At 37.1% G+C, this 17,058-nt stretch overlaps 1 protein-coding gene across 3 annotated transcripts in view; it reads left to right on the top strand.

Moving 5' to 3' along the window:
- The window catches only part of CNOT6 (CCR4-NOT transcription complex subunit 6), a 76,816-nt gene that overhangs the window by 11,057 nt on the left and 48,701 nt on the right, over nucleotides 1-17,058 (top strand). For all 3 annotated transcript variants that reach the window (XM_045484469.1, XM_045484479.1, XM_045484461.1), the window contains exon 2: nucleotides 11,911-12,024. In XM_045484469.1, coding sequence (XP_045340425.1) covers nucleotides 11,913-12,024 — 112 coding nt within the window. In that variant the 5' untranslated portion in view covers nucleotides 11,911-11,912. The remainder of the gene's footprint in view (nucleotides 1-11,910; nucleotides 12,025-17,058) is intronic.

Raw genomic sequence — 17,058 nt, 5'->3', positions numbered from 1 at the left:
GACAGAGCATGAACGGGGGAGGGGCAGAGAGAGAGGGAGACACAGAATCGGAAACAGGCTCCAGGCTCTGAGCCATCAGCCCAGAGCCCGACGCGGGGCTCGAACTCACAGACAGTGAGATCGTGACCTGGCTGAAGTCGGACGCTTAACCGACTGCGCCACCCAGGCGCCCCAAAGATACTCTTATAGAAAAAATCTTCAAGGTTCGGAAAAGCTCAAAGCAGGGAATGATAAGCTCTGTGTTTGGGAGGGATAGGGAAGGAAGGACCTGTTTGAAGTCGGATATCTGATTTGGCATTTGAAGATGACCAGAGTTCCTTAAGGTATCTGGAGGAGAGGGAGAGATGGCATTTCAGGCAGGAGCGATAGCATATGGTATAAAGCACAGAGGTTTGTGAGAGGTAAGTGGGAATTGGATATGACTTGAGAGGCACACAGGGGCCTGTTTTGTAGATGAGCCTGGGTGTCCTCTGTTTAATTCAACTCATATTTGAGCCTCCTTTGTGTCAGGTGCACTGTCAGTCCGTGGGTACAAAGATGAAGGAGATGTGGTTTTAGGACCATGAGTTAAGTACTTGTGTTTTTAGGAGGTCACTTTGGATAGTGTCTAAGGCTGCATTCAAGTTGGGGTGCAGCAGAAGAACGTGGGTCTGAGACTGTTGCATTAGCACGTATCTCAGGGAAGAGCCTGGGAGGTTGAGACAGATTGGGTGAGACGAAGATTTAGGAGGTCAAGTGGACTAGAACTAGGGAACTGGATATGAAGGCTGGGATTGGATAGGAAAGAGTTAAGGATAATACTCCTATTTCTGGCTTGGAAAGCTAGTGTGGGGATCATAGAGGAAGGGCAGGTTGGAAGACCAAGATGACAATTTCACTTTTTAGTAAGATCTTTTTGGTGCCTTGTTTTTTTCTATTATCTCTCCTATGCAATTCAGAAACCTGTTTTGAGAGATAATCATGAAATGTAAGATACCTGCTGTATCTTTGGCTGTTTATAACAGTAGCCTTGAACTCAACAGATCTCACAGTTTGGATTTAAGTTTTGCTTTTTAGATAAGAGTAGTCTTCTTGCAAAGGTTTTTTTATGCTTGGCTTGCCACAGGGCACTAGTGATAGACAGGGTGATAGTTTTGCCACTAAGGACAGCTCCTGAATGAGGCTTATCATCTGTGTAAACTTTTAATTGGCCCATCAATCGTGGTGGAAATCTGGATAGAAAAAGAAGACAAATGTGATGACATTGAGAGTCAGGATGATTGGGGTTTAAAGTGAGATGGAGCTGTGCCTTAACTGACTTGAAGTTCTAAAAAAAGACTTAAGAATGTAGTCCGCGGGAAGTAGCTGATTTTCAGTTACAGAGAGTCACATGTTTCTCATGTGTAGAATTCAACTAATACACCTGGAAGAAACAGAAGGTAAGGTACAGGGTGTGCTAGGTCTGCCATAATTACTATTGATTTAAAATTCCAGAGTGTTTTCATATTTTAAAAAAGCATCGAATTATTGTGTTTATGTGACATTTTACATGTCTTATTACATGTCTTGGTAGGAACAGAAAACAGGTTAAATTAGTATTTATTGTTATGCAGATTTTTAATGTACCTGTGAATAAATTGGATTGTATTCAAAGAGGGAGTAATTTTTTTTCTTTTTCTTTTCCTTTTTCTTTCTTTTCTTTCTTTCTTTTTCTTTTTCTTTCTTTCTTTTTTTTTTTGGTGGCATTCTTACAGTGGCTTGGTGTTTTTGTAATGGTAATAGAAGATAGTGGAGCATATTTGAAGGATGGCAGTTATCTGCCAGTTGCATCCAAAAAAAAAAAAAGTATTGGATAAAATCTGGAAAGGGAATATTTTGAATTCTAAACTAAGAAGTTTGAATTTGTTTTCTAAGGAGTAGAAAGTTTAGGTGGGGGGCAGTGATGGGAGAGAGGATGCCATAGAATCCCAGTTTTAAAGCTGATATAGGACCAGAAATCATTCCAGAGGACTTCCCAGTTTTTTACAAAGAATGGTTCTTTTTCCTGAATTCTGCAGTGTAATTAGGACTCAGCTTTAGAAGTTGAGAGTGTTATGTAGGTTAATAATAATTAATAATTTGAGAGTGTTATGTAGGTTAGTTGTAATCTATAAGACATAAATACCAATTATGAGAGTTTATTATAATAGTTGAAAAAAGGCAAAGTCCTAAATTAGAGTGATGACTGTAAAAATAAGAAAGGGTTGTAGTGTGATTATATGATTGTGAAATTGTTGCTCCCCAAGCAGATAAAGTGCCATGACCATGTATTTATTTATTGTTTATTCCTGGCACCTGACAGAGTACTTAACACAGAGAAGGTGATTAGTAAGCATTTGGTGAATGAGTGATTCTGTAAAGAAAGCTCCCTAAGCAAGCATGGTTCAGATGTACTGAGTTGCTTTGGGATTTTTCTTCTGTGAAAACCTGATTCTGGGTCATGAATGAAAGAATGTTTAGACCAGTTCATTAGTGGAATGTTCTAGTAGTGCTTCCACCAGACTCCGGGAGATGCAAACTGTTTGGGTGTTCGGTGTGACAGATGGTGGAGAAAGTGTTTGGTGCGCAGAGGAGGGAGTAGTGAACATGTGCTTTTATTGGGAAGGGTTTACAGAGGCTCCAACATGTGACTTGGGTTTGCTTGAAGGGCGAGTAGAAGTCTAGCGTGAAGGTTGTCTTTGGTGAAGGGGTTAGCACATACTAAAATACTATCCCTTAGAAGTAGGTTTGCTGTAATCAATTTAGGACTTTATAGGGTGGCATGAGTGTAAGTGGATGAAGAAGAATGAGAAAATAGTTGGCTAAGTCTAGATAATAAAGGAATTTGAAATTTGAAATTTAGGTAGGTAGATCGGTGGAAAGGGCCATCTTTGGTTTTTAAGCAGGGGAGCAACATGAGCAGGCATCTATCTGGAAGGTAGATGTGGATAGAGGAGATTGTTAGTACTTGAAGGTGAGAAATGAGGAGGGTGTAAATTAGCTTCAGTAGCAGTGAAAATGGAGAAGACAGGTTTAGAAATTATAAAGAGTTAAAAATCAGTCTGATTTAGTGAAAAATTGGATTAGAAGAAATAAATTGGCACCAAGGTTAGTGTCACTAGTTTTTCAAATACAGTTGTCTCTTAACACGGGTTTGAACTGCACAGGTCCATTTATGTATCGATTTTTTATAGTACAGTTCTGTAACTACTTTCTCTGCCATATGATTTTCTTTTCTCTAGCTTTATTGTAAGAATATAGTGTATAACATATAACGTACAAAATATGTATTAATCAGACGTTCATGTTATCAGTAAGGCTTGAGGTCGGCAGTGGGCTATTAGTAAAGATTTTGGGGAGTCGGAAGTTACACATGGGTTTTCAGCTGTGTTGTTCAGGTGTCAACTGTACACCCTAACTTGTAGCTCTGACAGGGGCCTGATAAGTCAATCAAAAGGGTCTTCCTGCGCATGAGTTTCTTTCTGCTTCCCTGCCTCCCTTTCCTCTGCCCCAGTCCTTTTCTCCTTCATGTTTGAGAAAGAATACACAAAGAATGGATATGAAAATGTAAAAAGGAAAAAAGAGATGTTAAATTTAGCATTTTTTGTCATTTGAGGATGGCTGTAATGCAACTTCATTTTCCTTGAAAAAAGATCTGGCCAATGTAATTAAAATAAATTCTTCAACTTCAGAGTGCCTCTTAACATTTTTGTACATGGCCAAAATAACATGATTTCATAATTATTCATTAATATTAAAATTTTTTCATGTTTATTTAGTGAGAGAGAGCATGAGCAGAGGAGGGGCAGAGAGAGGGAGGGAGGGAGAGAGAATCAATCCCAAGAATCTGTCAGCACAGAGCCAGACACGGGGCTGCAAGATCATGACCTGAGCTGAAATCAAGAGCTCAACCAACTGAGCCACCCAGGTGTCCCTTATTCATTCATATTTTAAATATGAACTAGGTATTAAATGTTTCCCCAGCTGCCCACAAAATGTCCTTTATTGCTGATTTGTGGGTCTTATATAGGGACCATTTATTACCTCTGATTATGTATCCCTTAATTCTCTTCAAATCTAAAATAGTTCTGGCACCAGCTTGTTGAAGCAGACCAGTTATCCTGCAGAAGCTCCTGCATTCTCACTTTGTCTGATTGCTTCTTTGGTGTTATCTGGCCAGTTCCTCTAGTTCTTCATCAAGGTGAACATTGTTGATGTGCACTTGGGGTTCTGTCATATCAAGAGACTCAGTCAGTGTCTGGTTCTCACCCCCCCATTAGTGTTGTGAAGATTGAAGAAGGTAACCTTTTATTCCTCCCTTGAACATTTTCTACCTTGTGATCCAAAAACAATTTGGATGATGGTGTTACCTTAGCATTACACCAGTGCCAGTGATTCATCTAATGGTTTTAACACAATTTAGAATCCTTGCCTAAAAAAGGAGTTATAAAATGATATTGCCTTTTTTTTTTTTTTATTATTCATTTGTTAGCTGTCATTCTTTTGTAAAGTGGGGCTGTTCTTCAACTGGAACTGTTTGGTTAACTCAAATGCGGTACTTGTTGAAAAGTTAAACACCTAAATCTTTCTCTTTGGTGACCAATTTTCTTAGTTTGAAAGCTGCCTCCAATGGTATCTGTCTAACTTGCACCTTTGGCACTCCCTTTCCTCCTCCTCCCCCTTGCTTTCTTCTTGCCTTGATTACTGCAGTAGTTTCCTCTGCTGCTAATCCACCTTTTACAGCACTGCCAGCTGTTTTCTGTAGCACAGGTACTTATATTATCTACACATCTTTGTTCATTCAGTGTATTTCATTCCTTTATACTTATGATTCTTTTTGCTCAAGTTGTCCACAGTTTTGGCCATTGAGGACCCCTTCTAACTGGCTCCTGTCTCCTGTTGACTTAGGTTTTTGGCACTAAAGGATGTCTCAGGCTTTATACATTTTATACATTTCCTGCCCCAGACTTGTAATTGTCCATTTTACAAAGAACTTTGCTTTCTTGGTATTAGAGATCAAAACTGAGGATTAGAGGTGCTGTTATTCCAGACATAGCATAGCTTCTGAAGCACTCCAGTGCATTGTTAGAAACAGATTTAAAATCATTAGTTTATGTTGGTATTCTCAAGTCAGTTTTGGTGTTGGTGTTTTCACTTGATTTATAAATGCTTTCTTACCCTGAAAATCTTGGTTCTTAACATCATTGACATAAGTCATTCTTTGCTTAATCCTAAAATACAAAGTAAATAATTCAGTGTAATGCCAATACTTACCATCATTCTTCCCACAGCTGCATGATTTCCCCTAGTGTGGCTGTAGAGTGACTCATTTAATTGAACATTCTTGTTAATGGCCACTTAAGTTGTGTGCACTTTTTGTCATAATGCCATAATGAGTAATTTAGAAAAGTACATGGGTTGTATGTTTTGTTAGTAATTGCTTGAAAATGTCCTTTTGTTTGTCTTCACACCTGACCAAGTCTTTGAGTACAGAAGGTTTTTTAGTTAAGGTAAAATTTATATAAAGTAAAATGTATAGGCCTTAAATGTACAGTTTGAATTTTGATACATAATATATACCAATATAAACCACACCTCATTTAAGATATTGGGTATTTTCATCATTTCCCATTAGGGCAGCCATTGTTACCACTGCAAATTCATGTAAATGGAATCTCTTTTGGGTCTTTTTCATTCAGTGTAATGTTTGAGATTGATCTGTATATGTGTGTTATGTATCAATAGTTTATTCCTTTTTTATTGCTGAGTAGTATTTATCCTTTGATTATCCTTTCATTGTCGAGGACATTTCAGTTTTCAGGTTTTGGCACTTATGAATAAAACTATTATGCAAGTTTATATAAATGTATTTTTTTTGAAATGCAGTTTTTTTTCTCTTTGGTAAATACCAAAGCGTAGGTTTATTGAGTTATGGCATTACTCAATTACTCTCTTAGATATTATGTTAATCATCTCTTTTCTTTTGTTTTTCCATAAAAAAGTGTATTTAATTTTCACCTGTCTTTGCCTCTTGTTTTAGTAGGAATTATGTTTATGTAGTCTGTGACTTTCCTTTTTTGCCTTGATTTTGTTCTAGAGATTCTAATATTCAAATATTTTTTCCTCTACACTCTTAGATCTACACTCTTTTTATCTCACTTTTTGTTGTTGCACAGTTGACTTCTTTATTTGTAGTTTTTGTTTATGTAGTTTTTTAAGCACAAGAAACAATTTTTTTGTGGAATATTTTTCGATTTCTGTAGTATTTCTTTTTTCTTTTGTATGATTTTGTGTAATCATTGTGCTACGTGTATTATGCTTAATTTGTGTTTGACATTGACCACTCTGTTGACTTGCATTTTATACAGATATGGTGTGGGTGGGTACTTAAGCACTTCTGTTGGCTTCCACTCGGGACTGATTGTGAAGGTTAAGTACAGATGAGGGAGAGGCAGGCTGTGGCACACCTATTGGCTGTGGGTAGTTATGATTAGTGGATTTCAGCCCCCAGTTGGTGGTTTTTTATAATTACATTTTCCTTCCATGGGAACATTCAGATACCTGATTGTCCCTGGTTTTGATTGGTAGAAGTTTGGTTCCTAACAGGAAAAAGACCAGAGGTTCCTACCCCTTTCTTTATGTTCCTGTTTCTAGCAGCTGTTTCTTTCCACTCCTAGCCAGAGGATGGTTAAAATAGATTTAATATAAGGCCTTTGATTAGGGAACTATGAATCTTTTTAGGGCTATGGGGGTGGGGTATAACTTTTTGCAAGGACCTTTGTATCTTCATTCTAGTCTGTTTCCTATTTAGGTGTTCTTTTATTTTAGATTCTGATAAATCCCTCGTAACCCCTCCCTGTGATTCCTGCCCCAGGCCCCTCACTGCACCATATTCATACACACACACACAGACCATTTCTGGAAATGTTAGGTAAAGAATCTGTAGGTTCCTAATTTTTTTTCCTCATTTAGATAGCTGTTTTTCTAAGTTTATGGTATGCAGTTAGGCCACTCTTAGTTTAAACACTCCAGGATAACCTTATTAGTTGTGTTATGGTTTGTAACTCTGCTTTGCAACGCTAACTTTCCCACTGTGATTATAGTTCTGTATTTTGAGGCCATTTCTTAAAATGTTTAATTATGAAAGCCTGTCTTTCTATGTTGGTAAATTATGTCCTGTGTTTCTTTCAGGCAAATAATTATTCTAAGATAATGAAAAACTGTTTCTCAGATCCAGAGTGGGGGTGGGTTTTATGCTGCCAGGGTCAGTAGTGATGTCTGGTATTGGGTTGGAGGGATAGGGGATTGACTAGTCAGGTGCTACATAGCTGCTTACCCTGGCCTAGCTGTTTCTAATTCTTTTGTAATCCTTGACAGTTTTTAAGTCTGTTTTGGAAACCTTTTAGTCTTTTTAGATAAAAATAAGGTATGCCACTGCAGAGTATTTAGAGGAGAGATCTGCTTGTTGATTTCAAAGTCTTGGGAAAGATCCTAAATTGTGTGCATTCTTATATCCTTTTCCCTACCAATGCTATGCTTTGCCAGAGTCAAAAAAAAAAAAAAAAAAATGGGGAGGTGTTCAGTGGGCAGATGTGCTTGTCTTGCTGCTTCTGGAGTTTGTCCAATTTGCTACTTTTTTTTTTTTTTTTTTTAATTTGACTATAGTTGACACAGTGTTAAATTAGTTTCAGGTGTACAGTATAGTGGTTGGCCAACTTCTCTGCTGTCATACACCTCCCCCCACCCCCACTTCTGAATCCTCAGTCTCAGGGATTTGGAAATAAAGATGATCTCCTCACTGCTTTCACATTCAATGAGGTGTCTCTTAAATTTTAAGACAACCCATCCCACATTATGAAAAATCAAGAAAGGGAGTGGTTGGCTACTTATGCAGAAATTATGACCCTCTAATGGAATGACCCCAAGTGCAGGGCCTAGTTTTCAGATTTCTTATTAGTTCAGTGGCACTTCTGTCCATTCTCCGAAGTGGAATCAAACTCTGGACCTTGATTCAAACTAAGCTCACATGTAGTTGGCAAATCAGACTTCTGAACTTTCACTAAGGAGTCAAATGATTAATAATAGGACCAAGATACTAAACTCAGCTGGAGAGAGCCAATTTCTTACCATTGTTAAATTCTATTTGGAAAAGCCAATGAAGATCAGATGGTTGGTTTCTAAATTTTTTTAAATGTCTTATTTATTTTTGAGAGAGAGAGAGAGAGAGAGAGCATGAGCATGGGAGGGGCGGAGAGAGACACACACACAGACACAGACACAGAGAGAGGGAGACACAGAATCTGAAGCAGGCTCCATCCAGGCTCTGAGCTGTGACACAGAGCCCAGTGTGGGGCTTGAACTCATGAACCTCGAGATCATGACCTGAGCTTAAGTTGGATGCTCAATCAACTGAGCCACCCAGGTGCCCCCAGATGGTTGTTTCCTAAGTAGAGTCTGGTCAAAATCATGGCATTTGGGTGATCTTAAGCACTGTTACCATCAAGCTTTGGTAGCCTTACACAACGTTTTATATTTTCTAGGTTATTACTAGGATATTCATATCATTCAGAAAAGGCACTTGCTTTGCCAGATTGTCTTCTAGAATAGGAACGGTTTTCTGACTGTATAGCTCTCTGTTAGGTATTTTGTAACAGTCTAAAAACTTCAGACCTTGTATTTCTCTTTTCCAGAAGTTAACATGTAAGACAACAGTTTCATCAATAATATTTAAGAAAACAAAAAATAGATGTGCTGTTTCTTGTGCAGATGATTAGTCTCATCATTTATATTTTTTAAAGCAGCTTTTTAAGGATTATTTACTTCTATGTTTTGACTGCCCAAAGCTCATTTCTGTTTCAAAAATAGCTCTACTTCCCATCAGTTAGGAAGGCAGCATAGTATAATGAAAGTTGCTTTGACTTTTTTCCAGTCTTTTTTTATTGTGGCAAATGTACATAAAATTTATCATCTTTTTTTTTTTTTAAATTTTTTTTTCAACGTTTTTATTTATTTTTGGGACAGAGAGAGACAGAGCATGAACGGGGGAGGGGCAGAGAGAGAGGGAGACACAGAATCGGAAACAGGCTCCAGGCTCTGAGCCATCAGCCCAGAGCCCGACGCGGGGCTCGAACTCACGGACCGCGAGATCGTGACCTGGCTGAAGTCGGACGCCTAACCGACTGCGCCACCCAGGCGCCCCAAAATTATCATCTTAAAACCATTTTTAAATGTAGCATTCAGTAGAATTAAATACATTCATAATGTTGTACAACAGTTAACCCCCATCCATCTCCGTAATTCTCGTAAACTGAAACTCTGCACCCATTCAGTAACTTCCCTTCCCCAGCCCCTGGCAGCTGCCATTCTACTTTCTGTCTCTGTGAGTTTGACTACTTTAGTACCTCATGTAAATGAAATAATGTTTGTCTTTTTGTGATCGTCTTGTTTCACTTAGAAAGTAGCTTTAACTTTTTAATCAGATGCAATCAAAGCCTGACTCTGCTACTTCCCAGCCTTATAATGCTGGTTACATTTCTTAAACGTTTTTGGGCTTCAGGTTTCTGCTGGTAAAATGGAGTTAATTCTGACTGTAGGAAGAACTAGCAAAAGACTAAATTTAGTAAGATGAGAGGAAAACCAAGAGAAAAGATATCCTGGAAGCCAACTGAGTGAGTCTGTCTAAGAGGGAGTGATCATCTACATCAAATACTGATCGTAGGACAAGCAAAAGTAGGTCTAAGAAACGAACATTGATTATAACAATGTTGGGCCGCTGGTTTTCTTCCTGGCAGTTTTTGGTGGAATGTTAAAAGCACATACTGATTTGAATGATTTTAACTGGGAAAAAGGGAGGAGGAGACAGCATATGTAACTTCCAAGGATAATTTGTGTGTGTGTGTGTGTGTGTGTGTGTGTGTGTGTGTGTGTGTGTGTGTGAAGAGAATGAGAATGAGAAAAAAAGTGTAACTGGAGGGGGAAATGGGGTCAGGACTTTTAAATAAAGGAGATAATACCATATATATGTATACTGAAGATAAAGATCTAGTATAGAGGGGGAAAGTGATGTAGGAGAGAATTGCCAAGTAATGTCCTTGAACAGGCAAGATGATGGGGATGAGATTGAGTGTTCAGAGGGGCAATTTGTCCTACTAAATGAGAGTGTAGATGGGTGGGGGTGGGAGTTCATAGAAAGGCCTCTTTTGGTTGTTTTCTGTTTCAATGAGAAAATGGAAGTAAGAAAGGGAGGATGGAGGGTAAATGTTAGAAGTTTGAAGAGAAAGTCATGTAGAAGGGACTAGGAGAATTTAAAGTATAATTTCTTGGCGGCATAAATAGTCCCATTTGAGGTAAGTGGTTGCTGAGTGGTTCCCTTTAAGTTCACATGGTGTAGTAGGTTTTTCTCTGGCTATATTTAGCTGGGTATGTATCCATAGTAGGTGGAGAGTTGGCTTAAGTGGCTTTGGGCTCATCCAAACAAATAAGGTGAAGTAAGACTCAGGCAAGGAGTTTGGGGGATATGCAAGGGTGTGAGACTTCGTTTCACGTAAATATGTCAGAATGTATGGATAACAGATAAGGATTAAGGAAATAACCACAAGTGAAATGAAGAGTAATCTTTCAGTATCAACTTACATTTAGTTTTTCAAATTCTCAAAAATTTTTATGCTTGGTTTGTTCAAATTGGACCCAAACAAGGTGTGGGTATTGCATTTCATTGCTGTGCCCTGTAAGTTGTATAATCCATGTCAATTTGGTCTCCTCTTTTTCATGTCCTTTATTTTTGAAGAAATTGGATCTTTCTCATGTAGAACTTTCCATATTCTGTATCTGGTTGGCTGTATTTTTGTGGAGTTGTTTACAATTTTTTAAAAAATTTTAATTGTGGTTAAATATAACAATTTGCTGCCTTCACCATTTTTAAGTATACAGTTCAGAAGTGTTCAGTATGTTCACGTTGTTATGTCTTGTGTTATTTTTTTAAATGTTTAGTTATTTTTGAGAGAGTGCATGCACACAAGTGGGGAAGGGGAAGAGAGAGAGGGAGACCCAGAATCTGAAGCAGGCTCCAGGCTCTGAGCTGTCAGTGCAGAGCCCAACGTGGGGCTCGAACTCATGAACCACCAGATCATGACCTGAGCCACCCAGGCGCCCCGAATGTATTATTTTTTAACATATTCCTCTATCCTCTTCATTTTGTGTCAACTGGTTACCAGGAGTAGGAGGGCTTGATTTGATTCACGTTCAATTTTTTTATTTTTACTATTTTTAGATGAGGGGGCAAAATATGTCGTGTTGGCACATGAGTTTAGTCATCCTAATGATGAGATGGACCATTGTGTTGACATCTCATAGCCTGAATATCCATTTGTAATATTTCCATTGTATTCTTTTTTCACCTAATGCTTTCATTAATCATTGGTGGTCATTGCCTCAGTCCTTTTTTTTTTTTTTTTTTTTTTTCATTTTGGGTTGTGAAATAGTGATTTTTCTAACTATTTAACTTTCTGCATTTATTAGATGGAATTCTATTAAGATTATTCCCTTATTTAGTTTTGGCCAGAAATGCAGGATAAATGCTTAATTCTTTCCCTTCTGCCACTTTTTGGTGACTGAATTTTTTTTTTAATTTTTTTTTTTTTTTAATAGTTATTCTTTTGATGTTCATGTTGTCTTACTTGTGGCCAATGGAAGCTTCTCCAAGCTGTCTGCTGTCACAGCATCTTTGTTAGCACCCAGCCTTGTTTTATATTTTTCTGATCCTGGACCTGCAATTCTCCATTTCTCCAAGAAGCTTCTTTTTAGTGGGAAGTGGTATTTAGAGATGATAATACGGGTACTTACTTTTAAAAAGATGTTGGTTATTTCCAGTTATTTGGTTCTTCAGAATACTAATTGCTTTTTTCAATTCAACAGGCATGCCCAAAGAAAAATACGAGCCTCCTGACCCTAGGAGGATGTACACAATTATGTCCTCTGAAGAAGCAGCAAATGGAAAGAAATCACATTGGGCAGAGCTTGAAATAAGTGGTAAGACATGCACACATAAATTTAATGGTGTGGAAATCAAGATGGTAGAAATTAAGCTTTCTAATGCCAGTGCACTAAAGAGGCAGTGTTGTATTTTACCAGTGCTAATTATCTTAGAAGTGGGAAGGTTCAGTGGAAAGAATATGGTTTTGGTCAAAGTTCAAAACCCATTCATTGCTTATTTCAGTGTCAGTGTCCTTTTATAAAAATGGGAATGACAAGGATAAAATAAAAATGACACATGTGAACTGCCTAGTGCATAAAGGTTTGTTCTGATACTTAATTCTCTGATAAAGTAGGATTGAGCTTTTGTATTATCAAATTATAGATTTCCAGTGGGATGGGAAATGCCTATTCTAGAATAGGTTATGTGATAGATTTGTTTCTCCTTATTTTTTTCATTTGCTTTTCAGTCTGAGTCTCTAACGATAGCCTTATTCAGAAACACAAAATCTTTAAAGAATTCAAAGCAGATCTCAAAGTTCCCTTCTACCTTAATGCAGTTTAGACCTAGTCAAAGAAATAGGAGAGCCCCTAGAACCAGAGCCGCAGAGATATCCCCATCATCTCTGCCGGGGGGCCTGCAGCCTCTTTTTTAATACTTCAAAGGTGGTGAAGGGATACACCTGGTTAATACCAGGTGCCTTATTCTTAAGGCAACCAGTGCTAAAGAGGTTTTGTGTTAATATTGGCCTAATATGCCTCCTCATACTTTTCTTCTATTCTGTCTTGAGTTTTGCAAGTTTTCTCCTCTTTTTCCTGACTGTCCTTAATTTTTTTTTTTTTTTTAATTTAATGCAGCAAACATACTGAACACATGCTATGTGTATAACATCTTGCCAGGTGCTGTACTAGGTATATGGAAGATACATAGGATGGAAAAAAACACAGTCCCTGCATTCTGAAGCTTATGGCATATTAGGGAGTGAGAAGAACGGAGTGCACCAATATAAGTAACTAATAGACAAAATATAATTGCCAAGACTAGGCAGGAAAATATTTACAGGAAGCAAAAAGAAAGTAATGATAGTAGTATTCTTTCCTTGTCAGCTCAAAATCTCTATGAACCTATTCAGTAAACCTAAACACTCTCCCTGGGTACCCACGCAAGTCTCTCTTGGTTTCCCTCTCTCTTTAGAGTGCTGGTGGTAAGTAAGGGGTGTTCAGTTTCATAGAGTAGGTGTGGTAGAGAGTAAAATTTCTCCCTCTTGTGTCAGATATGGCTTTCTGGATCAGGTAAGCCCAAAGGGAAACATGCTGTCTGATTTACCAGTTACCTTTAAAGCTCAGGCAGTCACCCTTTCTTGCTTTTCCCTTTTAATTTCCTCATGATTGGTATTTAACTGTATTTTTCTCTTTTTTTCAGCCTGTGTTAGTGGTTTTTGAATTATAAGTCCTTTGCATGTAGGGAAGTTTCCATTTTCTTACAATACCAGGATAAACTAAAAAGTACTCACTTTGGTCAGTGAGATTATATCTCTGAGGTTAAGAGGATTCTCTTCCACTCTTTCCTCCTACTACCTCACTCTTCCCCCCCCCCCCCCCCCTTTACCTTATGTTGAGAACTACTTGACAACTTTGAATCATTGTTTTCTGCTTACTCTGAGCTTTGGTAAGAAATCTGTATACAAGATAGGAAGGAAGAAAGGATTCCTGTGAAGTAACTTTCTTAACAAATAGTCGTATCTTTACCAAGTAACACGGAGGATAAACTGTTGGTTGAAATTGGTCTATGGAACAGGACCTTGTAATAAAGCCTCTATCAGAAAGGTCACTTTTTGTCTTAGCAGTCTTGAGTACATAAGCTCCTACATGTAGAAATTGTCAAGGCCTGAATTCAGTTCATGCAAAGACAGTTCATGTATATGCTTTAGCACCAGTTCCTTAAGATTCTGTGATGCAGAGTTCTAGGGACCTGAGGTCATTGAATCCTGGACCCACAGTTACTCCTCTGGTTCCAGCGGGATGGGTGGTGAGTTCCTTTTGCCATTTGGTATTAACCAGATAAGCCAAACAGCTATTCATCATTTACTTCTTAAAGAAAACCTTTTTTATTGTAAAATGAAACACAGATAAAGAAAACCACACAGACAAATCTATTAATGAATTATTATAAGGTCAATAGCCTTGTAACCACTATCCAGGTCAAGAATTAGAACTTTTTCACCTACCCCAGAGCCCCTTCCTTTGCCACAGCCAATTATAACCACCTCTGTGCTCTCAAAAGTAACCATTATTTTCTTTTAATCACTTCCTTTGTTTCCTTATAGTTTTAATAGTAAATTATGTATATCTAAGCAAAATAGTGATACTCTAATTCTGTCATCTTTTTTCATTAAGTGAGCTACATCTACAAAGACATGCTTTCCCACACTTACTGATTAATTAGAAAAGAAAGCTTGTTTCCTTTTATTTACCAGTTTTCAGTATAACCTATCATTCTTTGATGGTGACTAATTAGGTTTTTTTAAAGTGTCATTATTAACTACGATATCTAAACATTTTAGTTTCAAACATATGTTGTGGATTGTGATTATTACTTTTATTTTGATGCTTAAATTGCCCTGTTGTCGGCCAGTGGGAGAGCTTCTTAAAGGATTTATGAGTTTTTGATACAACCCTGTCTTTGGTAGTTTCCTTGCTATCTGATATAATAAGATTTTCTTGACTCATCTTGTGTATTTACTGCCTCAAACCTGGAATTTATAATTTTTTCCAAGAAATCTTTTTTTTTTTTTTAAGTTGGAAATGATATTTCAAGACCAAAATATCTGTTGCTACAGATGCTTGTTACTATTGGGTTGGTCACTGTTTCTAGGTCTTTTCACTGGACAGAGCTGTGAAATAAGACTATATGCATCATAGCTTTTCATATATGTATAGTTGTACACGTTTATGATTGAAAGATATATACTTATATGATATATACATACTTATTATAAAATTTTTTAAAAATATATGTGTATATTTACAGTTAAAATATAAAAATATATTGAGACTTTTGATTCAGAATCAGAATAACAGGGATTTTAGTTAACCTTTTCTGTAATTACATGTGTATCTCCTTTAATACTGGGTGTCCTAGTTCTCAGGGACATGGGATGATGGAATTTGAATATCCCGTAATTACTTATTTGGTTTATCCCATATTACATTGCAGTCTCAGAATAACAGTACTAAAAATACTACTACTAATATGAGTACCGAAAGCGGGTAAAACTGCTTGGAATATTATCCCCGTTTCCCTCCTCACTCCCATTAAGTAGTTGTTTTCTGTCTATACTGTTAGATAGAGTATGTAGTCATTATATACTATCAGCCTTCCCATTTAACCTGCATAATTCCCCATTTAGACTTTGTTGTGTAGGTAAGTATATATTCAGTGCCTCCCACCAGTTCGTTTATTCCTAATCATTTCGGTTTTCTGGAAGCTTGTTCTCTAGATGTTTCCTTTTAGAAAGGGCTCATGGGAGCAGTATTTTCTGTATTTCTTGCATGTTGATAACAGTTTGTGTCCTTTATATTTGAAAGTCAGTTTGGCTGAATGTAAAATTGGTGGCTCACATTTTTTCTTTAAATATTTTATGTATGTTACTTCAGTTTTGCTATGGCCTTGATGCCAGTATAATTTTCTTTCTTTTATTAGTTAGTTGCTCTTTTTGCCTAGATACCCAAAGGATTTTTTTTTTTTTTTTTTTTTTTTTTTTGTTACCTGTAATTTTACTGGAATATATCTTGGTGTTGGTTGTTCTATCTTGATATTCTCAAGTACAGTATATAGAGAAAAAAAATTTCAAACTATACATTATTTTTAAAGAAAACCATTTCAGTATAGTTTGGATAATATTTTTTTATTATTCCAATTCCTTTGTGTTTTTTCAGAGATTTATTCTCTGAATTTGCATATTGGTCTCTTGAATCATTTTAAAACTTAAAAAAAATTAAGGTATAATTTACAGTAAAATAAAAATACCATAAAATTCACTTTACTGTTGTACAGCTTTTAAAATAAATACACAGTTGTATAACCACGACCACAGTTACAATATGAGCTTTATCACCCCCAAAAAACTTCCCCATGAACCTTTTTTAAGCAGACCTCCTGACTTCCAGCCCCTGGCAGCCACTGATCTAGATTTTTGTTTTTTTAATGACTTTAATTTTTAGAGCAGTTTTAGGTTCACAGCAAATTTGACAAAGTATAGTGCACGACTCCCTCCACCTCCTGACTATCAACATCCTCTACCAGAATGATGCATTTATTACAGTTGATGAACTTGCAGTGACATGTGATCACCCAAAAGTCCATACTTTACATTAGGGTTCACTCTTGGTGTTGTACATTTTACGGGTTTAGACAAATATATAATGGAGTGTATCCACCATTATGAGTCATAGAGAATATTTTTACTGCTCTAAAAGACTTTGGTGCACTGCCAATTCATCCTCCTTTCCCTCTCCTTGAACCCTGGCAACCTGTGATCTTTTTACTGCCTCCATAGTTTTTTCCTTTTCCAGAATGTCACATAGTTGGAATCATATAGTATGTATGTAGCCTTAAAGATTGGCTTCTTTCACTTAATAATATGCATTTAAGTTCCTCCATGTCTTTTCATGGCTTGATAGTTCATTTCTTTTTAGTGCTAAATAATATTCCATTGTCTGGGTTTACTACAGTTTATTTATCCGTTCATCTACGGAAGGACATCTTTGTTGTTCCAAGTTTTGGCAGTTATGAATAAAGCTGCTATAAACATCCATGTGCAGGTTTTTGTGTGGATGTAAGTTTTCAACTCCTTTGGGTAAATGCCAGGGAGTACAATTGCTGGATCATATGGTAAGAATATGTTTAGTTTTGTAAGAAACTGCTAAACTCTTCCAAAATGTCTATATCATTTTGCATTCCCACTAGCAATGAATGAGACTTCCTATTGCTCCACATCCTTTCCAGCATTTGATGTTGTCAGTGTTCTGGATGTTGACCATTCTAAATGGTATGTGTAGTGGTATCTCATTGTTACTATTTTTAATTTT

The sequence above is a fragment of the Leopardus geoffroyi genome, chromosome A1, assembly GCF_018350155.1.
Source record: "Leopardus geoffroyi isolate Oge1 chromosome A1, O.geoffroyi_Oge1_pat1.0, whole genome shotgun sequence".
Lineage (NCBI taxonomy): Eukaryota > Metazoa > Chordata > Mammalia > Carnivora > Felidae > Leopardus > Leopardus geoffroyi.
The sequence above is the reverse complement of the archived record's forward strand: the minus strand, read 5'-3'. Positions and strand labels throughout refer to the sequence as shown.